The sequence below is a fragment of the Augochlora pura genome, chromosome 1 (assembly GCF_028453695.1).
Source record: "Augochlora pura isolate Apur16 chromosome 1, APUR_v2.2.1, whole genome shotgun sequence".
NCBI classification, from domain to species: domain Eukaryota; kingdom Metazoa; phylum Arthropoda; class Insecta; order Hymenoptera; family Halictidae; genus Augochlora; species Augochlora pura.
This window is the reverse complement of record NC_135772.1, coordinates 17,443,898-17,470,721: the sequence shown is the minus strand read 5'-3', so window position 1 is coordinate 17,470,721 and position 26,824 is coordinate 17,443,898. Positions and strand designations below refer to the sequence as shown.

The window sequence follows — 26,824 nt, the reverse complement described above, 5'->3', positions numbered from 1 at the left end:
TGAGCGATGTTGGCGACTTGAAGTAGGAATTTAAAAAGATTATTATTCTTGTCACAAAAATATTAAAAAGTATTTAAAAAATAGTCTTAAAAAATTATTATTATTATTATTTATTAAAAAGCTAGTAAGGCCCTTCCGAATTACATGGACCTAATATACACAGTTCGCAGTAACCTTATAAATAGTATAGTATATAAAAAGAATAATAAAAATGATATTGTAATATAAAAATAAATCATAAAGATGATAAATGTTGTGAAGAAAATTTTCAAAAAATTTCTTCAAAATTAGTAAAAGAAGACAAACACAGACGGGGTGGTGGAAGCGAAAGAAAAATTTTTAATTTAGGGGGTAATCGTGTGAATGTGAAATACTTCAGGTAGTTGCTATTTATGCGAACGTGATATTTCCTCGCGCACCGTGTACGCTATCGGTATTCGATTGATTACGCAGAGTACGATAAACATATATTGTCTGCCACGTCGGTCGTACATGCGTGTCGATACTTTTTGATCGGATTTAAGAACAGCTGCGTGTCACGACGTATTCAAACAGGCTAAACTCTTTTGGGACGTTGCAACGTGCAGGGAGATTAACGAGCCAGTCTCTCTCCGATCGATGTTAATTAAATTGCTGGAAACTTGTGTACCTTTCTGGAGTTGTAACAAATAAAGTCAACGAGTTAAATTGCTACCGTAAATCTACTTTTAAGCTTCGATCTGTCTGTGTTGCCTTGCTTGTATTAATGTACAGGGTTATCCAAAATTGGCTATAGGAAGGACTTTTAAAATAAAGAATGAACTGATTTGAAATTTACTGTTTTTTTAATTAATTGTCAAGCATCGTCTGTGAAAATTGTGTGTTAATGATCTGTCAAATGAGTCAAATTTTCGACGAGATTATATGATCAATAAAATTAATGGACTTTAATTTTTAGTTTTGTTTTTTAGATTATGAATTGTCACTGATTTTTTGGCTTAAACATTGCTTTGCAAATATTTCTAGAAAAATAGATGCAAAAAGGAGCAGTTTCTGGACTGCTATATATTTTGATTTATCAGAAACAGAATCAGTTTTATCAATTTGTTAGCCAAATTTCGTACTGTTTGCTCAGATAGACAATTATATATTGCAAAAAATTGCGCCATTTCCACTGCATACTTTTTATTGATCACTCATTTTTTAAATATAATAATGTATTATAAAGTATAAAAGTACAAGACTCGATCATTAAAATTACTTATAATTGCAGGTTAAAAGAAAAAGAAATTATCCAGAACCAACCACAGCGTTTGACAGATCATTCGACATCCTAAAGGCACTTTCGGATAACCCAGCACATGCATTAGCCAAAAACAATTGCTAATTCCTAAGCGCATACGCGAGCTGACCAGAGATACACGCGTCCACGGACACATCGATAGCTCCCACCGGACGCATAGTATTCGAACGAATAATGCGTACGAACTGGATCATTGCGTATATGGATCATACATCCATGCAGGCTTCCACATACCCAATTATGATACGCAACAGCGAGAAACAATGCGACGGACGCGCACGCGTTGGTGCGCTCGTCGCGCGTTTCGAAGAAGTTTTCCGGCCTGGTCGAAGAGCAACGACACTCGTTCACCTTTCGGTTCACCTACAAGACCATGTTAAGTACGAGGCGAATTTTCAGCCGCGTCAGGCCGAAAATAAATCACGGCTCATCGCCGCGGACGCGTGGATCATTCTACCGGTGTCTCCTTTTCTTGCCCGTCGTACGCGGGACCCGGCGCTCGAACGGAAAGACCCGTTGTCTCCGTTTTTCTCGCGCGGCGCGCCGCAGAGGGGAGACCGGCCGCCGTGGTGTCAGGGTGGTGTGCGGAGGAGGACAGAGAGATGCGCGCGGACACGGGACACGTCTGACCCACATTTCCGTTTTAAATAACGCCCGGGCGGTTGCACGTTTGTTCCTCTCGCCTAGATTCGCGCAATCGTTTCTTCTTTCGTCACGGAGATGCCGGCCGCGTTCGACGTTCGGCTGCCTCTCTCTCTCTCTCTCTCTTTCCCTCTCTCTGCTATGCTCGACGACGCTTCCCACCGATTCGAACGCCGTTTACACCTGCTCACGGATTTTTAAACGGTTCGCCGATCTTTTCGACGGCCGTGATCATTCACCGAAATCGGTAGACGCTTTGCATTTGATGAAGTACCTCGGATCGGGCGCCGACGACTTTTTCGTTCGAGAAGTGCCAGTAAGGTACTTTTCACGTGGAGAAATTCGTAAAAAATGTCCAAATCAAGTTTAATAATTGGGAAGAGTGTTTTATGGAATTGGCTACAAGATCGTACTAATATGAGACAATTTTTAGTCTTGGAATTATTAGGTCTACCGGAAAATCTATCTGTTCTTAAAACTTGAAAACTTTAAATTTTGTATGCACCTAATATTTATTGTATTATTATAATAATTTAATACAATTGTAACTTGTTGTCAGCGTGATCGCGATTTTTTAATATCATTTTTGAGATATATAAATATTTCCTAAATCAAATGACATAAGACCTGATATAATAAAGGTTATGTCGAGATTACGCACCTAATATTTACTGTATTATTATAATAATTCAACAGTAACTTATGCCCTGCCGTCAGCGCGATTTATAAATACCATTTTTAAAAAGTATACGCCTCAAATAAAATGACATAACCTAACATAATTTTCCAGTATTCCTAATACTCCTCATCGCATCCCCTAACCGAGAACTCACAAACACAATAACCTCATCACACAGCGAAACATTCTGTCCGAATAATCCTAATCGTTTCCCCCCGTTCACATGATCTAAAATGATTCCATTCGCCGTTGATGTCAGTCCTAACTCCTTAAGGAGCAGTATAACGAGCGGCGGTGCTTATGGTGAACACGAGAGCCCGTAACGGGTTAAGGGTGGTTACGTGCGAATAAATTGCAAGCATCTCTCGGCCGATTTTCCTTAACGCCGCGCGCCAGCAGGATCCCTCGGTTCTTGCCTTTCAATTGTCGTTACGGCACGCGGCAAGCTAACAAAAAATAATGATCGTCGTTATCGCGGCCAGATAATGACCGCAGATGAAGAAGCACGGGGATTAAACCGTGACCGACGCGGTTACCCCGGGAATCTCGCGCGCCTTAACGGGTCCGATCTCCATTTCTCAACGGGCATCTCGTTCGGAAAAATCGTTCGAGAGCTTTTTGAACAATTGAAAGGAACAATTGAATCGATGATTTATCTCGATCGCGTTGCAAGAGAATTCGCGCTGGAATTTTTGGACAGAGAGTACTTTTTTTCGGAGAGGAAAGAAGAGACTGGTAGTACGAAGAGAAGGTTGCAGGGATTCCGGTGGAATCTCTGGTTTGCAGGTACTGGGTATCTGTGCCCCGTGAAATATATCGGCTCCGGAGCACCCAGGAAAGGGGCCATGGGTGGCGTTGGATGGTCGGCGGTGGGTGGCGGTGTTCGGAGGGAGGCTCGCGGAGTCACGAAGGGTGGAGGTCGAGAGGCGTGGTAGGGGGTAACAAGGGTTCCCTGGAGTACTCGACTCATTTCTCCGAGCCAACACAGACCCCTCGACTCGACGCCACTCGTGGAAACGAAATCTGATACGAGAAAAGCTAAACTCCTTCAAATGCACAAGCCGCCCCTATTTCGCCCCTCCTTGTCTCCTTATTCCCCCTCACTTCAGGCTCTCCTCGCTCGCTCCCTCTCCTTCACTCTTTCTCCCTTACTCTCTCTCTCTCTCTCTCTCTCTTCTACTCTCTTTCTTTCGCTCTCTCTCTCTTCTCCTCGTTCCTCCCCCTTTCTTTTCCTCTTCCTGTTCCTCTCGCTCGCACCACGCGCGCTCCGCTCTCCCTCCTATTCTCGACCCTTGCTCCTTTCAGCCACCCACTTATACTCAGTCAACCCTTTTCATCGCGAAAACGTCGTTCTGCAATTCACCCGCTCCTTTCTTTCCTTTTTTCTTCCCTTTCTTTCTCTCTCTCTCCTCCTCCCGACCCCCTCGCCCCCTACTCCTTCGCCATCGTCGTCCACCGAGAGGTTCTCGACTCTCTCTTTCGTTCGGTCTCGTTTCCCGGGGTTCTTGGCTTTCACTCTCTTCCTCGCAACCCATTGCGTTCGTGTTTCATCGCCGTAGAATTCTTCTTCGGTTCACCCTCGACTTTTCTGATCGGACCCCGCCCGCCGCCCCTTCCCCGGACCACCACCACCGCCGCCGATGAGAACCAGGACCTCCGGCTTCCGACTGTTTAACTCCCTTAATTAACCTCGTAGAGTCACTTGAAACCCCGGAGAATTTCGACCGCTTTTTCCATTCTCCTTTTTTTTTACGCGGCACGCGATCTCCTCGAAGAGCCCGCGCGCGGCAAGGGCGCGGAACTCCGTCGACGTTTCGTCGCCGGTGCATCCGCGTTGGGCGCTTTCTCGCGTTCCCTCGGCGAAATTCGTCGTCGCCGCGAAATTCGCGCGCGCGGAAGCGAACGCGAAAAATTGATTAATTTCCGGCGATAAAAAATTCGGTCAGAAGCGGCGGGAATTAAGAAGGGAAGGGTCGGGGCTAAGGTGAACCGTGGAAGGTGAATTACGAAGCGTGCACCTGTCATTTTCCATTTCATCGGCCGGTAATAAGAAATTTTCGCGGTAATTGACTCGCGGACGCTCGAAAGGGAATACGCTTTTGACTGGTAACGGCGCGTCCTGTAGTTACTTTGAGGCGTCGTAATGCCCGGTAACAAGGAGAAATTTATTTTCCTTTAAGCGAACTTCATTATACCGCGGGGGAGCAGAGACCGGACCCTTCCAAGGGACCCGTGACTGGGACGACGGCGAACGACGGAGCAACAATAACGAGATATCGCGCATAAATCGAGACCTCCGCGATATCGCGTCCGTTGTTACGTCCGCGTCTTGAACGACGGCTAGCAACAATAACGAAACCGATGTCGCGAAAAAATGGAGTTGTTCGCGATATCGCGACGTTGTTACGTCCGCGTTTGGACGCGTCCCGTTGGAACTTGCGACGCGAGCGGATCGGTTCGCCGCGCGCACGCGACCGGAAGTATCGTAGCGCTTTCTCCGCGAATAAAATGTGATTTGAATTTTAGATTTTAATTAGCATGCCGGGCGCCTCGGTATTTATCCGCGTATTCCGACCCTGTAATTCCGTTTCGGAACAAACAAAATCCGGTTATAGGAGACGAGGAGGAGGAGGGGGTGAGTTCGCGAGAACCATTTGCATGAAATACAACGCGGTGATTTTCCTACGGTTGAAACTGAACGATCCTCCACCGAACGCTATAGCTTTATGCCCGCGAAACGTGATATATGGATCGTCCCGTGTAGCCCAGTCGATTGCGTGGCGTATTCAATTTACGAAGCCTAATTCCAGCAAGTTACAGATGCAGGAAACGAGGGGAGGGGAGAAGGGTGCGGGATCGACGGGGGAAAACCGCACGTGTCGTTCGTCTCCAATATGCGAGCAGAGGCGGCCCATACGATGCCGTAAAATCCCCGGAGTGTAATTTGTACGCCGATAAATATCCGAGGTTTAGGCGAGCGGCCGAATCGCGCGGCGAGCGAGGCGCGATGCTACGAGGCGAGTAGGCGAGCGAACGCGGTCGGTGTCGCCGCCGAGCGACGATCAAGAAAAGCTTGTCGGCGGATGGTCGTCTCGTTCTACTCGCTCGGCGGATCACTGGTTGGCACACTGGATTGGTAGGGAGAAGGTGATGGGAAGAAGTCGTGGGAATAGGAATAACCATGATAGTAGTGGATTTGAATGGCAAGATTTTTTAATACGTTGCTGCGCGTGGTTATCGCTTAGGCGTGTCTCAGGATTGTTCGAGGATTTTCTAAAATTAGGGGAACCACTCGAGGTCTTCATGATTTTTGGAAAACTGTTGAGGTGTCTTAAAGGCTTCTAAGAATATTTGGAAATTTTCTAGGACCTCTGAGAACCCTTAACAATTTTTTAGAAAACTTTGAAGGTCTCCTAAAAATCTTCAGATTTTATAGAGAATTTTGGAGGTCCTCCAAGGATCTACAAATTTTTTAGAAACTGTCGGAGGTTATGTGAAGGATCTAGAGATTTTTTAAGTAATATTGCAGGTGCTCCAAGGATCTACACATTTTTCAGAGCATTTTAGAGGTCTTCCAAAAATCTACAGATTTCTTAGAGAATTTTGGAGGTCTTCCAAGGGTCTACAAATTTTTTAGAGCATTTTAGAGGTCATCCAAAGATCTATAGATTTTATTAGAAACTTTCGGAGGCCCTCCAAGGATCTAAAATTTTTTTAAAGATCTAGGAAGTCTCTTAGGTATCTCCAAACTGTTCGAAGAACTTTGAAGTACTACGAAGGGTCTCGATGGTTTCTCAGCAACCCTCAAAAGATTTCCAAAAACCTTGAAAGATCTGTGTCGAAAATTGCCGTCCAGAAATTCTCGAAGATCTAGCAACGGTCTTTAAGATCTTTTAAAAACCTTTAAGGTTTCGCAAGGACCTCTAAGGGTCAGTTGAGACGTTTGAAGATTTTCAGTGGACCTTCTGGACTTCGTTCTTGTCATCCTTTTGGTCATCTGAAACCTCTACCTTTGAAGTCACCGAGCTTGTACTTCCAAAGAGCTCGGAGGAGGAGTCCGTACAGTCTGGCGACTAGAAAGGGATTGACAATTATTTTCATAGCAATTTTCCTATTTATACTTGATCTCAAGGCAGACAAGCTACCTTTTTTTATATTGTATGCAATAAGGAAATAATAATCGTCAATAATAATAAGAGTAGGAAGTACTGTAGTCTGTTTCATTAGTTCTGTAATTATTAGGTCGTCGAGACTAGCATCATAAAAATAGCCTTTTATTATTGTTCGCGGAGGATCTGAAGATCTTTTATTCTATTGAATTCTTTCTGTATGCAACCTTCAGAAATGCTGCGGCAACAACAAATTATCTTGCAATATCCACGAGTGCTGTGTAATCAGATCCTCGCGCAGGAATAATACAGTTGCAAATGATTGCACTTCTAATAACGCTGCGTCGCCTTATAATTTATTTTCCGCAATGCATCTATAAAATGAAACAGAAAGAATTGTTTAAACTTTTAGATTTTTAAACAGAGTCCCTGGATACTTTTCTAGAATACTATTATCGTCACAACTATAATAACAACCTGCACGGATCAAGTAACCATATCTCCTCCTCCCTAATTGTCCATTTCGTTCCCAGTCTTCAGGACAATCGGCGAGGATTCGCTGCATATCGAGGAGATAATAGAACGAATGTTAATAAGCAGAGTCGCCGACTCTAAAACAATACGCTTGCTGTTGAACGACGGCCCGTAGTGAAACTAGGCAGACTTTTAATTGAAAGTAGAATTTTGCTTAACCGGGTAAGCCGGATACGCCGGCGAGATGGAAGGGAACGAAAAAGAAATGAAAGCGTTCGTTTGTTCTTCGATCGGAACTCCGTCTGGCCTTTGTTTGCGCCTCTGCTACGTAGGAGGCGAGGGGACTTCAAGTTACTCTCTCTCTCTCTCTCTCTCCCTCTCTCTCTCTCTCTGGGTCTTGGTCGATGATAATTATTCTCGTAAATTCAAGCATAAATGCGCGTCGCCGGAATGGGAACGGGGCGAGGGGGGAATTGGTAGGTTAAATGCTCGTAATGACATCTCGTAATTGCATCGAAAGTTCGCGAGGAAACTGTAATTATCGCGCGGGGCGCAGTTTCAACGATACTATCGGCCCGCGCGCCTCCGCGACTGACGGGCCATCGGATCCGTCAAAAAATATCCTTTCCCCTGATTATTATTTATCTTATTTCTTTCTCAAGGCTTCTTTCATTGAACTTGTTTAGCATCGATTAGAAAAACAGAGCGAAGTATGAATGAAAATTGTCCACCGCGAATTCCAATTTCGCGAACGACGCGCGTCAGACATCGTCGAAGGACGATTAGTCAAAGGACTCGTCGCCGGATATCCGAATAATTTATTCGAACAACCGTTCGTATTAATATTCATTTGCTCCGTCAGTCTCACGATCGTACGATTCATCGGGATTCGGATAATTATCTGGCTAAGCGTTCATTATTTGTCGAAGCGTGCCGTACCCATTCATCGATCACGATTCAACGCTCCTGATATTTTCACGCGTTTAGACGATTACGCGCGAGCGGCCAGCAAAATGCCCGAAGATTCGAGTAATCTGAACAAGCCGGATTTCAATCCGCTGTATGAGCTATCTATAGCTCGCGTTTACGAGAATCATTAGTGACGCGCGTCGACGAATCTATTTCCTGCAGCGCGCGTGGATCTATTCTTTTTTTAAAAATATAAGTTATACATACCCCGCTGAAGGTCTTGACGTTGTGCAGCGCGTTTTGCGCGTCCAGCGCTGCCTTCCTCGTGTAGAACGTCACGAAGCAACATCCTGCAACGAAAATAAAAACGGAACCAATTAAACCGTCAAAAAGGTAAACGGAAAATGAGAGACAACAAAATTCGCTATCGGTACTTTAACGGCGCGGTGCGGCCGCGCTGTTCGGTTCCACCAAGATAAACAATACACGGTGAATTTCATCTTTGCCCGGTCCATGTAAAATAATACCATCATTTTTGCCCGGAATAATAAAGAACAACGACGAACGGCGGCGCTACAAAAAGGCTCCCGGTTCCCCTGACAACGCATAATAGACTCATTTGCTGATTTACTCGCCGGCGATTCTCTCGCGTGCTCGAAACACTCCTCTATATCTCTCTCTCTCTTATCTCTTTCTCTTTTCTTTTTCTCTCTCTTCTCTCTCACTCTCGCTTTCACTCTCCCCTCCCCTCTACCGCACAAAAAGAATTGGCCAACGAACGGGCAGCCGGGCGACGACTGATATAGAAAATGGCGGGGTCGGCCGCTCTTGGAAAGCTCATCAAGGGGTTTTCTTGTCCCTCTCTCTCCCCCCCTAGTTGTCGCAGCTGGACACCACCCAAACCCGAAACGAACGGATTGGATCGATCGATAGTTTCGAGTTGCCAAAAGTTCGATACGCCGTTGTATTACCACCGGTTCCTCCGCCTCTCCTCCGAGGCTCGTCGACTCGGTGTTACCTTCCCGGTGTATCGGAGGCTGGATTTGCACCAGTCCGAGGAAGGAGGGAGGGGGGGGGGGGGGGGGGGAAGGAGAGAAGGAAGGATCGAGTCCGCCGGTGCGCACCCTTCCAACGAAGGGGAGCCGGCAGCGTTGCAGTTTACGAATAAGGCAGCTGCATAGGTATCTCGGGCCTCCTTCTACGTTCCTCTCGTCCACGTAGAAGCGCGCGGGGGCGCGGCCGCGCGGGGGGTGGTTGCAGTCCGACGAGGAGAACTTTCGAATTCCAGCAGGAACTTACATTACGCGAATGGCCGGAGCCAAATTGCTTCTACTTTGCTGCGAGGAAAAAAGCCGAGGGGAGGGGTGGGGGTGGGATAGACTCGCCGTTTCCGGCGGAACGGGATCGAGCGCCACCGATATTTACGGAGCACGTCGGCGCCCGCCGTTCGAACAACGTTTCCAAGACGCTAATGCTGCGCACACTTGGATCTCGGTCGAAACTTCATTCGATAGAAATACGGTCGGTCGGTGCGGCGATTGGTCAAACGGGCCGACGAATTAGCTGGGCGGACTATGTTGGCTATGCGACTGTTGTTCGTCGTATTGGCGTAAACGAAGTCGGCTGATTTATTCGGGGAATATTGAAAAAAAGATCGAACCTATTGTCCAGGAGGAACGTAACCCTTTGCTGTATTATATTTTTTTATCTACGATAATTTTTTAGTATAATTACGTATACTCCCATTTAAAGATAAAACATTGATTATATTATTGATTCATATTATTTAAATGTATTTCGAACTATGTATATATACATCACCTCCAAGGAACACAAAAAGGTCTTACTAACCCGTTAATAAAGAATAATAATAATAATAATATTTTTTGTATATACAGAGTCGTGGATATTTGGTTGCATTTCACTCGGGAAATGCTGAACGTAGGTTGAGAATCGCTGGCGTAAATAATATAGAACGGTGCGGCAATAACGGCAGATAAAGCGTTAATATTTAATAGCCTGCGCTTTCTATGCCGTATATTTAATGGAAGTGTATTCCTGCAAGATTGGAATACAAATCTGTCAAACGGAAAAGAGAGAGAGAGAGAGAGAGAGAGAGAGAGAGGCAGAGATAGACGGAAGATAGATAGATAGAATGTAGCGAAGATCGAAGGATATCAATCGAAGATCAAAGGATGTTAATTGAAAGCCGATCGCATTGTAAGTTTGTCTGCCGGCCGTGGTTTGGTTGACGCGAGTTTCGAAACGATACGGTATATCGCGGAAGTAACGAGATATTCGATACCCGACGAACGGAACGTTCTACCGCGACGGGTGCGTAATTGAAAAATGCGTAACACGATATCGCGCAGCCGAAGGCGGCGTCGGCGGCGGCGAACTTGAAATTTTGTTCCGCGCACCGGAGTTTTCGCGTTCGTGCTTCCGACCGCGCGCTCGTCTTCCGGCGACGGGTCTTGAAAAGTAACAAAATTCGCCGACCGAGCCAAGAAAATGAGAAATTTGATATTATCAGGGAACGTCTAATTGACGTGGCAGACAGGTGTTCGGGCGGAATCAAAATTCACTTACGTAGGGTATCGCGGAGGCCGTCGTCTCTCTTCCGTGCGCCTCTCCTACGTCGGAGGAAATTGCTTTTACACGTGTACCCTCTTCAAAGAAGACGGGGAAGACAGGGACGAAAGGGAAGAAAGAATAGAAAGAGTAGAAAGAGAAGAACGAGGAGAAAGAGAAAAAACAGTAGAAAGAGTAGAAAGAGAAGAAACAGTAGAAAGAGTAGAAAGAGAAGAAACAGTAGAAAGAGTAGAAAGAGAAAAAAGAGTCGAAAGAGTCGAAAGAGTCGAAAGAGTCGAAAGAGTCGAAAGAGTCGAAAGAGTCAAATAAGTCGAAAGAGTAGAAAGAGAAAAAAGAAATCGAAAGAGTAGAAAGAGAAAAAAAGAGTCGAAAGAGTCAAAAGAGTAGAAAGAGAAAAAAGAGTCGAAAGAGTCAAAAGAGTGGAAAGAGAAAAACGAGTCGAAAGAGTAGAAAGAGAAAAAAGAGCCTAAAGAGTAGAAAGAGAAAAAAGAGCCTAAAGAGTAGAAAGAGAAAAAAGAGTCGAAATAGTCGAGAGAGTAGAAAGAGAAAAAAAGAGTCGAAAGAGTCGAAAGGGTTGAACAAGAATAAGGGCGCGAAGAAGAATTTGGAAAAGCCATAATTATCGAAAAGCCCGTGTTCCCGTGATAGAGCCCGGCGAATTAGCGGGCGAAAAAATCGGGCGGGCCGTCGTTCGATTGTTCGATCAAAGTTGAACGTTTTTATGGTTCATCGACTACACGGTATTAAATTGACGAATGGCGAGCAAGCACTGGCCCGAGCATTGACGAATCGCGGTGAACTGTCGTGCGAGCAGCCGAGGGCGTGTAGCACGGGGGTGTTAGAGCGAAAGCCAGGGTAAACCGGAACGTGAAGGGTGGCGGTCAGAGCAACTCTGATTTATTCGCAGGTTTGTCGAGTGGTAGGTGGTCTCGCGTTACGTCGTAGACAGGTACAAATTTGTCGGGGAGATTTTCGAACTTTTTTTTTTAATTGTACCTCGCTTATCCGAGGGGTTCGCGGGATAACGAGGTTTAGGGCGAGCGCGGAGGATCGATACGGTCCCGTTTCTCCGCTTCGCGGAGAGGAAGCGTTTCTGCGTGGGTAGATAATTTTATTTAACAATTATTAAATGGCAAAACAGTTCGACTCTCGTTTATCGAGAGAAAGAGAGAGAGAGAGAGAGAGAGGGAGAGATCGCAAGGGGAGCCGGTCACCCATAAATCGGACGATTTTCTAGTTCCATCGATTTAGTTTTGTTGAAAGCGCTATGCGCGGTGGAGTTCTTTGCGATTCCGAATGTAATATTTCAAAGGAAGGTTAGTCGGGATTTAACTCCAGACACTCTTCGTTACTAAAACATTAAAGGATCCGCGTAATCGTCGCACACAGATCCCGAGCAAAGGACCCGTACGTAATTTATTAATCTCTCGCGTGCTGTATTCGCGCAACCAGGGAGCGCCGAATGATAATCCATGGGCATAATCAGCAGTTGAAACGGTTCGAGCGGTTCAAGAGGAACGGGGGGCGGGGGTTCAGACGGTTCCGCCGAATCATAATCGGCGTAAACTCTCTCTCTCTCTCCGGCTAGAAATTCGGAACAGAACCGACGTCGCCGCCGCCACCGCCGCACGAAGAAAGCCCGCGCAATTACGTATTAATTTCAGCCGGGGCCCCGCGCGCGAGCACCGGGCTGTTAACGCGGACCGCGAACGAAACGCGGGCGCGACATCGAAATCAATTTTCCTGTTAACTCGTTACCCTAATAATAATATGATTACTAAAACAGCAGTTAATCGTCCCGTATTGATCGGAGCAATTGCTCACTTGTCATCGACGATTCGTTACAACGTTTCGGATTCGACGGCCGCCATACGAAATAATAACGCGAGCTCGCGCGAATCATCGCCGGTCGACCGATTATCTCCGTACCGTTTTACTGAATAATGCCACTCGTCTGCGTTTGATAGCTTTTAACCCCTTTGCAACGCGAGCGGTGACTCCGAGGCGATACTAAAATTGTTACATCACGTTTCAAGGTAATGTTTATATTAATGAAGGTTAGGAAAAATTGTTAAAAGCGAAATTGTTGGTACTTTGTTATACAAAATGGAAATATTATTAGCCAGGGAAATTGTTGCATGGCGAGAAGTAGAATTAGTGTGCAATGGTCAGACGCGGCGATTTATTCCTGTTCTATGTATAGTATTATTATCGAGAGCAAAGGGTTAATTACTTGCCATACTACTTTTTTTTACAATCATAATGAGTAGAACTTTTTCGATTGCAATTATTTCCTAGAAGAAAAAGATGCTTTATATTCATAATGTATTTGCATTAAATTTAACCCTTTAAGGTCTTATTAAATTTCTACATAGGTGTCATGCTGGTCAGAATTAATTTTATATTGAAATAACAAAATATATTAACACGTTCGCGGAGAGTAAAAGTTTGAACAAACTGCGAAAATGTACAATTAATTTATTTTTAAACTAATTGCAGTATCGAAATTTTGATTAGCTATATTTTTCCAGAATCCTCGAATATTTTAAGAGTTGTATATACAGCGTCCACGTCGATACATATCAAATTAAAGTGCATAAAAATTTTTAAAAATAAACGCTATATAGCATTGAATGCATGACAATGTGGCTTATGAATTTAATATGAAAATGAATGCGACAACATTCGGGTCCGCGAACGAGTTAATTACTTTTTAAAGTTTCGACACATGCAGCGCAATGATATGCATGAATTTTATGTAAAAATAAAAAAAATAGCATTTTCAGGCCGAGAATAAACATGCAAGCTAGGAAAAGGTTAAATATTAGGGACGAGAGAACAGAATTTGATTCCGATTTAACCTAAATGGTGGAAGATTCATACCTAACAGCTTGTTAATAGAAATCTCCGCCACGGAGTCGGACTCGTTGAAGCACGGTAACGGGTTAATTTAAACTTCCACAAGAACATTTGTATTTTCGGTATTCGGGTCGATCGACTGGAAGACAAGAAATAGCATAAGCTATTCCAGACTGAAACAAATCCGGAACTAGGATGTTAAATCATTGATCACTATAGCGAACGAACTATAGCGATTCCTTTTGTCGAAAACTTTTTCCCAGTTGATTAGATCAAGCTGTTCGGTTCGAACAATGATATTTTAATACCGCAGTGGTCAGATGAATCACTCAGAGAAAATAGCAGGTGCTATTCCGGGATGAAACGACTCCAAAATTAGGGTATTATCTCCGCCGCGACCTTCCGAAATTCGCTAACCACGTTAGCCGCCCACAGCCTGCCGAATTTCGTTTCAAATGAAAGAATAAACAAATTAATTAAATTCCATTGTTTTATGTCTATGAAAATTCAATTGTCTTGTTTGAAACGACCGAAATACGGTATATTATCCTTTCGCGTATTTTCGCATAATTGGGGAACTTGTATAACGGCGCGTCCTTTTATTACGTTCAATTGTACTGTTACTAGCAAAATTATTCGGACATTAGCATAACTTTGACTACCACATTAATTATTATCTAGGTAATTGAAAGTATTTAAAAAAAGGGATCGAATTTTCAAGTTACAGAATTATTCCAACGATTTATAAAGTTCCAAAGTTGTACAAATAAATAAATGGTTTTTGAATTGTTATTACCAGATTTATACTTCTATTGTTTGACTATATATTTTAAGAAGTTTGAAGTTTTAGAAATTATTTTTTATTTACGATTGATGTCTTTTTCTAACTATACTTTATACTATTTCATAATTTGCTTATGGTTATAGTTTTGTTACAGCTTCTAAGCTTAATTTATTTTAATTCATTAATATACCTTCAGAAATTTCTAAGGTTATGTTAGGATGAATTTTTGCTTGATCTTTTTTAAATTAAATCAATATTAGTGTGTAAATGAGACAGAAATGTATTTTAATTTTACAAATTCCTTCAGATATTAAAAATCTATTAAAAAACAGAAGTCAAAGTTATACCACTGTCCAAATACTTTTGGAAGTCACTACACATGACAATCTTAAAATGCATTAAAAAATAGAAATCAAATTTATACTATTATCCAAATACTAATTCAGAATTTTTTCCATCCCTTTACCCTCAAATCGAACTCTTCGCACTCAAACACACAAACAACTACCCTACACTACACGCGGATAAAAATTAGTCCGAGACAGGTCGCCCGACGCGATCCGCTTCGAGCGCACGGCAATTATATGGAACGAGCAGCGGCTCCACGATTTGTGACTAAAGTCGCGACAAAAAATTGCTTCCTGACGCCGAATAAAAAAAAGGTGGAACGGCAAACAACAAGGATGGGATTTCGATTGGCGGCAGAGCGCAGCGGCCGCGCGAACGCGTTCGATCCGGCGCGAATCGTGCGCCGTATAATGAGTCGTATCAAGGTATCCGTTTATCCCGGGGTCAGTCGCGTCGTTAGAAGCCGACGAATGAGTTTAATTTGCGCTTCGAATTACACCGTCTGCAAAAATCACGTCGAACGAGGGCAGAAAGCCGCGGGGCCGCCTGCCGGGGGGGAGGGCCACGGTCACCATTAGGAATTCCCAATTGACGTCGTAATTATCGCTAATTGGACTCCGGATTATACTCGCGCGACACGCCGCGCGTGAAACGCTCGTCGTTCGAGCCGCGAATTATGCATTGCCCTTTCTCCGTGCACAGAGTCGACCCATTGGAACAGCATCGAGACGGGGGATGAAGAAAGCTCACCTTCGGGGGAGATGGATCGTATTCCCCACAATGACAGCCTGGGCTTCTGTTAATTGGGACACGGATGTCCTGACCCGTGCGCGCGTCCCATTGCACACACACACAGGCGTACACATACAGAGAGAGAGAGAAAAAGAGAGAGAGAGGGAGCTCCCGGTGCTTCATCAACTTTATCGCGTCAAGGATTTCCCTCGTAACGGATTTTTGTAAACCACCCCCCGGTTCGAACGAACATCGCGCGATTCAAGGGGGGGGGGGGGGGGATAGGCGTCGAATAAGGGTCCGCGTTATATTTAAAATACACATGACACAGACCCTTTATCCGTCGCAGCGGCATTCAATTTTACCCGGAATTATTCAATCTTTTATCCGCGTGCCGCGTATTCTAAGCCCGAACTCGGTCAGAGTTAATTAACGACGCGCTACGCGACGGCAACACTTTCCGCTGTTAGAGATCTCGCCGCCGCCGCCGGCCGCTCGCGAATAATCGATTTCGGAATCGTTTACGGCCGGGGGTGTCGGCGCCGCTACTTTTAACCGGCAAATGTCCAATTAACCGAGTCAATACGATCAGACCTCGCGCATTTATTCGAGAGCCCACCGGCAACAGCTATTCGAGTGTCGTTATCGAGTCTCTTGCTCTCTCGATTATAGAGACTTTTATGTCGGGCGTGCGGCGTGCGCGGCGCGGCGAAACCGTAAAGTGGAAACACAGCGGCACCACTCGAGAACTTTAGTGCCATATATCGATCCTCGAATAATATCACTTGGGGATTCGTACGTACCGGGAAAAGATACGAACGAATCTGTTTAATACTTTAACGACGCGACGGTGGCTTTAAGCGCGACAAATAGACCGTGGATTTCGCGGATTCGGTGGCTCGCGAGGCGTTTAACCCCTTGACGTAATATTTTCTTTACAGTCACTGTAATTTGGAATTTTTTCAATTGGCACGATTTGTTAGGAGGAACATTAATGTTTATCCCGTGCCTGAATTTACTTGTATACTTAAATATTAACCACTTGCATTATAATAACGAGTTAGACTCTTGATGAAGATTCCATCTATTAAATATGAATATTATTAATTTCTTTTAAATCGATATAAAATTAAATTCTTCTGTTGTCAAAGTCTAGAGACGGAAGTAAATAAAGACAATGGTAGAAACAGAAATTAAATAGTCAATTAAGGACAGTATTAAAGATAAGTAAATGCTAATCAGCGCAGCGTGAAAAGAGTCATACTGAAAGGGGTTAATAACAAGGGGTTAGAAATTTAATCCAATTTTAACGAACAGACTAACATCCATACTTAATAACGAGGGATTAGAATTTTATTCCAATTTTAAAGAATAGAACAACATTATTTATTACTAATAATTTCCATCACGAGTCGGCCTTGTTAAATTACGGCAAAGGGTAAACCGGAGAACTAATTTTACCTGAATCATTGGCTGTTACTCTCAATAGAACAGAGATGCGTAGTCTAATGACCGGAAGTTCGAGGCGAAGCGACCGGACGTGCGAGCTCGTAGAAAAAAAGAGAGCGAAGCTTCTTGGAAAGCGGGTCGACGAGGTCCGAGAGATAAGGGCGTCAAGGAGGAAGGAAATAAAATCGAGAGAAATATAAGGTCCGATAGAGAATCTACGTCACTCGAGAGACGGTTGCACGTACCAGTTGGACACCGAATTTATGAACACGATCGATGGTTCGCTTTGATGATATCTCTATCGATGTCTCGGCGGACTTTACTCCGGTCCTCTCCTCCTCTTCTCCTACCAGAGCTCTCTTATCGGGCCGTAGTAGTAGCCGGGCGAAGAGGGGTGTGGGGCGGACGCGGGCGAAAGATGACAGGCGAAAGGTGCAACGGCGCGCACAACCGCGTGGCGGTGCCCGCGCCCGGTGCCCGTGGAATTGTGGAACCAGAACACACGGTCCCTCCTAGATATGCGAGGAATGATACCAATTTACGACCACGGACGAGTTTATGTTTTCTCTTCAACGACCCACATTCCTGTGTTCTCCTCGAACGAACGCGAAATATTCGAGCGCGCCGCCCGGATCCGCATCCTTTCGCGCTATAAAAATCTGCCCGTTCCGGGATTACGATTATCCTCTTTCTCTCTCTCTGTCGCCAATGCCGCGCTCGCGTCGTATTTCACGCGATCATTGAATCCTCGTGCTTCGTAGCATAGTCGTCCCCCTTCTTCCTTCGGCTACCGACGATTTCCACTTTCCGTTCGTCTTCTTAATTTCAGTCTCATCCGCGGAGAGCGTACAAAAAGCACGCAGTCTTGTCTTTTTCATAACGTGAACTCGACGCTGATTCGAGGTGGTTTGCGGATTCACGTGGATTATAATGTCGAATTGCTGGATTGGTATCCGGGCGATAGTTTTGTGAAGAATAAAATGTAGCTGTTTTGTGAACCTGAGTGTGTTTGTGTGGAAATTGAGATTTTTAGGGGTTGGTGTTTCAGAGACAAATAAAATAATATATTATAGTAATTTGGCGTAGTGATTATGTGAAATATTTAGGCCTCAGAGTCTTATATATTTACAATTGCTGTGGAAATAATAAGTGAATTGTTATTTAGTGAATAATATAAAGGATAAACAGACTTTGGTGAATTTTAAAAAATGGCTTGATTAAAGTTGCAAATTTACATCTTGCAACAGAAATACTTTTCTCTTAATTTAGGTGAAAATTCTTGTGAAATATATTCATAAATTTTAGAATAATTCTAGAAGGACTTGTTAAATGAAATTGCATCGAGTATAATCGATAAAACGCATATAAAATCGTTCTTTAAAATAGAATGCTGAGTGGTTAAATTATACTGGCGAATTTTCTGTTCAATATTCCATCCTCTCGTTTATCATAAATAGACTGCGGATCTTTATGTAAAATGAATATCGCATCAAAGATCAATGGTATGAAAATTTCTTTCTTTAACAATTTCAGTCAGTTGAAAATAATACACAGATAACCTCAACATCTTATAATATTCTAATTATTTCAAATGTTATTATTTTTATTTTTATATCGTTTTTATACTCATTCTATATACTCATTTTTATCTTATACTCATATTAGATTTTTGTATTACATTTTTACATTGCTATAAATATCATATTACATTTTTATGTTACTATAAAATCCACAATACATTTCTACATTACTATAAATACCATATTACATTTTTACATTACTATAAAATCCATATTACATTTTTAAATTATTATACAATAAAATGCGCAGAAATTGTTCCCTAATAATTCCCTATAAACTCTGCCCACCAACATGACGCCATTGAACAACGTCATTTCCCAAAAGAACGTCCCCATCATTCAATTCCCCTCAACTCAAAAATTTGTCAAAAGCTCGACCATCGCGCAAACAAATTATTTCCGCTAAACCTCCCGGGCACGAGCGCGAACGTTAAATGTTTTCTTTCGAACGGCGCGGCACAGATTGTTTGGAAATTGTTTCTGCGTTAACAATTCGAAGGAGTTAAAGGCCGGGTCGAGGTAAACGTGTCGACCCGTCGATTATTAATACCGTGCCATGTAAAACCGCGGTGCCCCGTCGTCCTCCCCGCGTCGCCGCGCGCCACCGCCGGCCCCCCCACCCCCTCACCCCGGAAATGATCGCTAATTAGATTCATCCGAATTGCCGGTCGCGTATTATCGTTTGTGCGGTCGGCGCCCAAAATTATCAGGTCGCGCGTTGGTCGGTCGAGCGGAGCGACGGATAGGGCTTGATCAGGAACAGAGCAACGAACCGAACTGAAACGCGAGGGGGGGGACCGAGGAGGGCCACCGGAAGTGCGGAAAGGTATGCCGGAGGGGAGGGTGTGTGGGGGTGGGCGAGAGGGCTGCTGCGAGATGCGAGCATTACCTCCGCAGCATGTCGCTGCTAGATTTCCCTGTGGGCTCTAATCACGCATCGGCATCGAAGCAGCAGCCGTCCCTCTCCCCCCCCCCCCCCTCCTCTCCCCCGCGTACACCTGGGATCGGCAGCACGAGTGTCGTATAGCTGGCACGGTTGGGTATCAGCGATCGTTTATCCGCGAGAATGTTGCTGCCTTTTCGAAACCATCCCCTCTCTCGCCCCCCCCCCCCTCCCCTCCCCCCCCCCCCCCCCCCCCCCCCGTCCAGTTGCCGCTGCCTGCAAATCGACCGGCGAGATATCTTCCGCGTCCCTTGCGACGATAATCAACTGTTTCTACTAATTACTACGATCTTCTTTCACCGATCCGTGTATACCCTTCGCCGTTCGGGTCAGTAATTTTATGCGCGCGCTCGAAAAATTAATTGCCGCGATATGACGCTGCTGGAAAGGGATGATTTTCACGATTAATGTAATTCGTTCGAGTGTTAATGTGATCATTGAAATTAATAGGGGTCGTGAACGAGTGGTCGTTGATGTTATGGATTAATTATGTAATAAATTAAAGATGGGTAGAAGAAGAGAATTTATGTTTTATTGGAGAACGTTTTTTTGGGGTTGAGAGGGGAAAATTATTTAATAAGGGTAAGAAGGAAATTTCAAATAATATAAAGTAATATGGAAAGAATTCCGGTTTTTATTTAATTCAGGTTGAAATCCGAGTAAACAATTTTTTAACGACAATCAAAGTGTTAAAAGAAACTAATACTTATTATACTAATACTATTATTCACATATAGCAGATACTATACACAATTTCCTCTACAACGTTATACCAATTTTCTCAATTTTATACACATTGTCGTAGCAGCTAATACATTAAAGAACAGAATTTCAGCTCGACAATTGCTCCTCCCAATGTATTAGCATATTAATCAGCAACTTTTCCGTCCGCGGGCCCGATTTACCATCGAAAATACGGTGCTTTGATACGTGCACGCGGTACAAAAATGTCCTGTCGCCAAATCTGTCACTCCTTGCGCGCGCGCGCGCACGCCCGCGTGCCATTCTCCTCCGGTTCCGGCTAATTAAAAGTTCTAACACGGTGTCCCCGCGTGGAGGCAAACCGCCGCCGTTCGACCCGATGTGCAGCACCGTTAACACCTGCACGTCTCTGAAACGGCGTCCCGCTATAGTACACCGCCGTCATAAGCCAGATAGGTTTTCGCCGTTTGACTTACGACATACAGCCGCATTGTAGCCAGCAAACAGGAGTGAAATCGGTATTTCATCGCGTTTAGGTGTTTACGTGTTTATGTATACAGGCGCGCATGAGCGCGATCTAACCGGAGGAAGCCTTTGACCGATCAAGCAACGTAAATTCTCTGATTAGGTCGAGAACAAAGGCGGAGTCTCTAAGGAACCTCGGGGGCCCGATCGTGAACCGATGCCCTGTCGGATAGCCGGATCGATATCCTCCTATCGAACCTACGCTGCCTCGTGGCCGAGTATCGGCGACGTAATCCCCCCCTCTCTCTCTCTCTCTCTCTCTAACCTCGAACCTTCTTCGAACTAATAATTCACTGTGATATCAATTTTCGATACTCTGGGCGACCCAATATGCAAACTCTTACGCGATTCCTTCGTGCCGTAACTCTAATATTCGTTCCTACGTGCTGCGGTTCTAAACGATAAAGGGCATACATGATCTTAAAAGCGTTTAAAACTCTTTCGAGTGCCAAGGAGATTTGCTAGCTACCGGTAGATGACTGTCAAGAAACGACGCGATCTGTTGATTTTTCACGTTGCGTCGATTAGCCCATATTTGTCCTCAATATTTTCCTTAAGAAAACTAAATAATTATTGTATCTTGTGTCGCCTTTATTTATTTCCGTTTCTACATTTTAATAATGAAAAAGACTCAATTTGATTTTTAACACATCCCCTGCCGTGTGTACCACCCATGGTACATGCTTGCATATTTATTTAACTGCCTAAAAAACAGTTTATAAAAATCTAGAATTGAAGAATTAATTCCCACGTTATTTTACAGATAATACAGCAGGTTTTATTGAAATGACTAGAGTGAAAAGTCGAGTAAAAGCATCCCGGCATAGAACCTGTTAATAGATCTTCCATTGAATCCTTATGTCCGACTCGTTATTATAGAGTAAGGGGTTAAAGCGACCGAGTCGATAACGATGAACGAGATCGTTGAGCGGCGACTTCGGAGAGCAAAGGAAAATCTCGTAAATGCGTGATGATCTTCGAAGCTCGACGGAAGTGGGGACAAAGGAGCCGGGCGGGATCGATCGACATTTGTTTATGCAAGAGCACTTCCTCGGCCAGGGCGACTTGTTCCGGTTCTTCCCAGCGAATCGTCGCTACGAGAAACTTGGCGGGTCTGGCTAGAGAGGGGGGGAGGGAGGGGATACGGAATGGTCGACTCGTTTCGGTTTCGTGTTTCCGGTACGTAGTCGGGTGCGCCGTCTATGTAGGCGGCACGCCTCGAAAAGCGGTTGATCCACCGAACTACGATACCAAAGACGGTCCTCCCCTCTCTCCCCGGGGGTCCCTGTGTCCGTAGTTTCGTTCATTCCCACGAAGGTATCCTTAGGATTGGCAAGGGATCGCAATCTTGGTTTTATCACGGAAATCTCGGGCTCCCACTCCCCCCCCCCCCCTCTTGCCCCCTCCTCTGTGTCGTCTGTGTTCGGTGCAGCTTCTGGCTACGATCTCTCTCTCTCCCCGAGCCGCCGCGGCGGCGAACACGGCGCGGGGCCAAGGCGGTCTTCTTAGCCTGCAGCTTTCATGGACGAGCGGTCCGAGAGTCAATATAAGACGTTCCGAGAAAGCCGGTGGTACGATCGTATCGGTGGCGGGGTAAGGGGGAGGGGGGAGGGGGGAGAGCACGATCGATCGACGATTCGACTTCCTGCTCGTTCCCTCGCCGTCTGCTTTGTGATCTGTCCGCGCGGAATTCCCGATGCCTGCCTGTCGCGGCTGATTGCGGTAAACTCCCGGCGACATTCGTCTAGCTTGAACACCGAACGCGCCCGGAGAGAAACCGGCTCTCCCGCGGAATGCTCGATCGATGCCCCCGAGGAGAGAACCGATTCGTGCTGACGCGACTGATTCGCAATTTTCTGAGAGAAAGAACCGGGAGACCGGCCCGGATTCTCGCCACGGTATTGTTTCTCGCGGCCGGTGGTACCTGGCCCCCTCCACCCCTCCACACCCCCTCTACCCCGCGTGGAAATTTCGAATCCACCTGCGTTGACGAATTTTGATTTCTTCGGAAAATCTGCTTTGGCTCGAAGAAGCTTGGTCGATTTAATGCGAAGAAGGCGCGTGAAGAGTTATTTGTTGCGACAATGACGTTAAGAAATGTTAGTTATTGTGACAATAATTTTACTTTGAGTGAAACATTTTTATATTTAGAATTAACAATGATTGTTAGGGGAGAATACTAAGATGGTACATACGCGAGGCACTCGGTCGATAAAATGTTAAAAACAAGTTAAACAAATACTCTTTTAGTTACTGCACCTATACTATTATAGATGTAGATAGACCAGAGCTTTTTTTATACATCCATGTCCAAAGTTTCATTATTGCAATGAAATTTTGATAGCGCCGCTACCGAACTCTGCGTTGAGTACAGTATTTCATACAAAACTATCGCGTTGGAAGAAACTTATTTTTAAGGTGACGAAATTAACTTCGGCGACCAAATAAGTAGCTTACGCTTTATTTATGAGCTCCAGGTAGAATTTCTATACGATGCATACTCGCAAAGAGGAAAAATAAACCTTACCAAAAGCTTAGATTTTAGATCTCGTGAACCTCGCGTTATCTTCGCTGCTCGTCTCCCAGTCTCCCCTAGCATCTCAAAATTCTTAAACTTAATTTATTCCTAACATCGAAGAAACACGGAATTGTTCCAACTCAAAAGGTTACTTATTGTCCCGCCGTCGGACATTTTTCATTCCGATGATGGCAGACGGCTGCGAGATTTTTTTCGAGGCCGCGCATAGACGCCTGTTTGTCCGCGTCCGCGTGAAAAGAGTGAGACAGCGGCGGCGGAAACAGGAACGAAGAGAGATTCGAATACAGCACTTTGCGACACACGGCATCTTTATAGCTGCCCGAGGAAACTGTTATCGCGGGGCATTCCGGGATATGTAAAATTTTCATTTTCACTCGGTGGAGAGGGTGAGAGACGGGAGAGACCCGGCAACGAACCGTATTCACCTCGCGACGCCGTGTCATTTTTCCCGGGCGACTCTCGGCAATCGAAACTTTAGATCACTTTCTATAAGAACAACGCTTTTCTCCGCGCGGCTTGTTGTATTTTATCCGCGTTTTGCCGCTGAATATTCCACTGATGGACGAGCGGGACGACGGTGTACGCGTAGCCGGAACAAATAGAGCGCGGAGAAGCGCATTTAATGTTCCATGAGAGATCATGCTCGGGGGCGCGGATCCTCGAAATAAAAATCTTTTGCGCGAATTGTGAGAAATAAAATCAAAGTAGAAATATACTAATTGTTTCACGGTTTTGGTAAATTGAAAACGATATGAGAATATTGTTAAAATTTTTGGAACCTTATATTGCTATTGATAGTATGTTATTTAATCTATTAGAGTCATAAAATAAGTATCAACATAGTTATATTTATTTTATTTATTGTATTCAAAATATTGTTAAAAGGAAACTGTGTATTATATAATGTTAATGACTGTGTATTAAATATTGTTAAAAGGAGACCTGTGCTAATGTAACATGCTACAGTAAATATACTATAGTAAATATTGTATATAGTACATTGTATATAGTATCGTATTATATAGATTGCATTGTATAAATTCTATTGTATGCAATATAGCATGGTATTGTATAAATTAATAATAAGCCCAGGGGAACATAATTTGATTAATAAACTAATTTGTATTATATTCAATATAGTATTGTACTGTATAGCATTGCATTCTATATATCGTATTCTATTGTTCATACTAAAATATACATTTTTGCCTAACAGCATAGTCGTTGACCTAAAACGTAGCGCCGGTACAGACCTCTTTCTATTCATATATTGTTGGAATGTAGATTTGTTGTTCCATCAGATGTACAAAATACACGATTATCCGTTCCCCGGGCGACGCCATTAGTATTCGGAGCGCGTAAAAGATGGCTTCCTTCCGCGAGATAATATTCTTTAGAAGGAGTTCGGCTGCTTAGCTTATATTCTACCTCGCCCCCGTTTTTCATCCCCCACCTTCTCGCGCAGCGATTATTCAAGCACGCTCACCGGAACGAGCTGTCGCTTTTACGCATATTCGGCCGATCAATTCCGCGAGTCGCCGCCAAGGGATTCTATTAAACATTGACACGCAGTCCCTCGTAAACCGCGTTTTTACGGCGCAGCCTATTCCACAATGACAGGGAATTTCTCTATCGAAAATATGTTACGGCGCGATCCGTGCTCCATTTATCGATCCGACGATATTTACGGGTTATTATCCGCGAAATGAACCTCCGAGCGATAAACATTTTAGGAAAACGCGAAAAATATTTTGTAATTAAAAGGTTTAGAGAAATTTTGGATTAAAAGATCCTCCTATTGCAAAAATATAGGTTTTACTTGTTGAATTAGTGATTCACGAATTCCTTTAAATATTCCATCAGTATTTAAAATAATAGTAAATGAATTTTTAGTATAATTCCAAAATTAATTTAAATATAATCTAATTTAATATACATTACTAAAATTAATCTTCTGTTTCTATTGCATTTTTATAAACCAACCTTTGAATCTTTTTGTCCCAGCCTCCTCTGTTATTATTATTACTATTATTTTTATTAACATCACGTACCTTATTACATTCTATAAAATTAATTACATGGTACTAGTATAATTGTGTTCTAAAACAATAATTACGTTTCGCAGAACTAATTGTGTTCTACGATGATAAATGTACTCCATAAAGATAACGCATTGCACTAAAACAAATTGTATTCTAAAAAATAATTTGGTTCCACAAAAACAATTGAATTCCTAGAACACAAACGTGCTCCGCAAAAACAAATATATTCCGCAAAAACAATTTCCCCGAAATAATTAAATGCACGTGTTGTTCGGTATCCGATCGGCGGCCAAGCGAATCAATAGTTCCGTCCCGGCGGAATGAAAGAAAGATTCGCGCGCGGAGATTTATTGGTGGCAAACAAATTGAGAAATTCGTGTATAGCCGGCGAGAGCTTGCGACCCGGGATTAGAGAGTCCGACACGTGCAACGGAGGAGTATAAATTTCGCGCCGGCTTCCGTCACTGTTGCCCGCAGAAATTGATTGCTCGGTAGAAACTTCAATTTCCCAAGCATCGAAGAAAAGCACGCGGGGGCCAAAGCCCAACAAGCCAAAGGCTCTAACAAGAACTAGATACGCGGCCGGGTTTCTCTGTTGATCGGATATTCGCGACGAATAGAACCCGGTAATCCGTACGATATTAAACACACGGGTTCTTCCCCTTGCCCGTTATGCTTGAAATTGCTTTTCGAGATGTCTAAGAAAATCGCTTACAGACGAGAGAGAAAGGGAAAGGGAGACGAAGAGAGATGGATGGAGAGAGAGAGAGAGAGACTGAGAATGATGGATAGGGAAAAGTGACGAGATTGACATAGAGAAAGGGAAAGAGGGACTGAGAAATGTAGAGATAGAGAAAGAGAGACATAGAAATATAGATGGAGACACTGAGAGACTGAGAAATATGGCTGTAGAAAGAGAGACTGAGAAAAATAGAGACAGAAACTCTGAGAAATATAGAGTTAGGAAAAGGAGACTGAGAAATATAGAGACAGAAACTCTGAGAAATATAGAGTTAGAGAAAGGAGACTGAGAAATATAGAGACAGAAACTCTGAGAATTATAGAGTTAGAGAAAGGAGACTGAGAAATATAGAGCTAGAGGAAAGAGACTGAGGAAGACACAGAGAGATAGAGAAAGAGAAAGAGAGACTGAGAGATATAGAGATAGAGGAAGAAAGACTAAAAGATATAGAGATAGAGAAACTGAGAAATATAAAAATAGAGAAACTGAGAAATATAGAGATAGAGAAACTGAGAAATATAAAAATAGAGAAACTGAGAAATATAGAAATATAGAACCTGAGAAATATAGAAATAGAGAAACTGAGAAATATAGCGATAGAGAAAGAGTGACTGAGAGAAAGACAAACAGACGTAGAAAGAGAGAGACAGAGGCATAGGGAGCGGGAAAGGGAGACCGCGTCTACACTCCCTTTAATCATGCGGGGAGTTTCAATATCTGGTCCGGGGTCCTAAGGAGATTAATCGAGAGACTCTCCTCGTTGCTGACCGGCACGGCATCCGACTGTGTCCAGTACCAGGGCGCAGCTCGAAATTGCCAACAGGCAGTTAGTTAGTCACTGCTTCCACTAATCTCGCCGATATTAATTTGGATGCATGAAACGCGTGTACAC

At 43.9% G+C, this 26,824-nt stretch overlaps 1 protein-coding gene across 11 annotated transcripts in view; it reads right to left on the bottom strand.

Moving 5' to 3' along the window:
• The window catches only part of LOC144471129 (CUGBP Elav-like family member 1-A), a 359,655-nt gene that overhangs the window by 87,434 nt on the left and 245,397 nt on the right, over positions 1 to 26,824 (bottom strand). For all 11 annotated transcript variants that reach the window (XM_078182896.1, XM_078182905.1, XM_078182914.1 and 8 more), the window contains one exon: positions 8,363 to 8,445. In XM_078182896.1, coding sequence (XP_078039022.1) covers positions 8,363 to 8,445 — 83 coding nt within the window. The remainder of the gene's footprint in view (positions 1 to 8,362; positions 8,446 to 26,824) is intronic.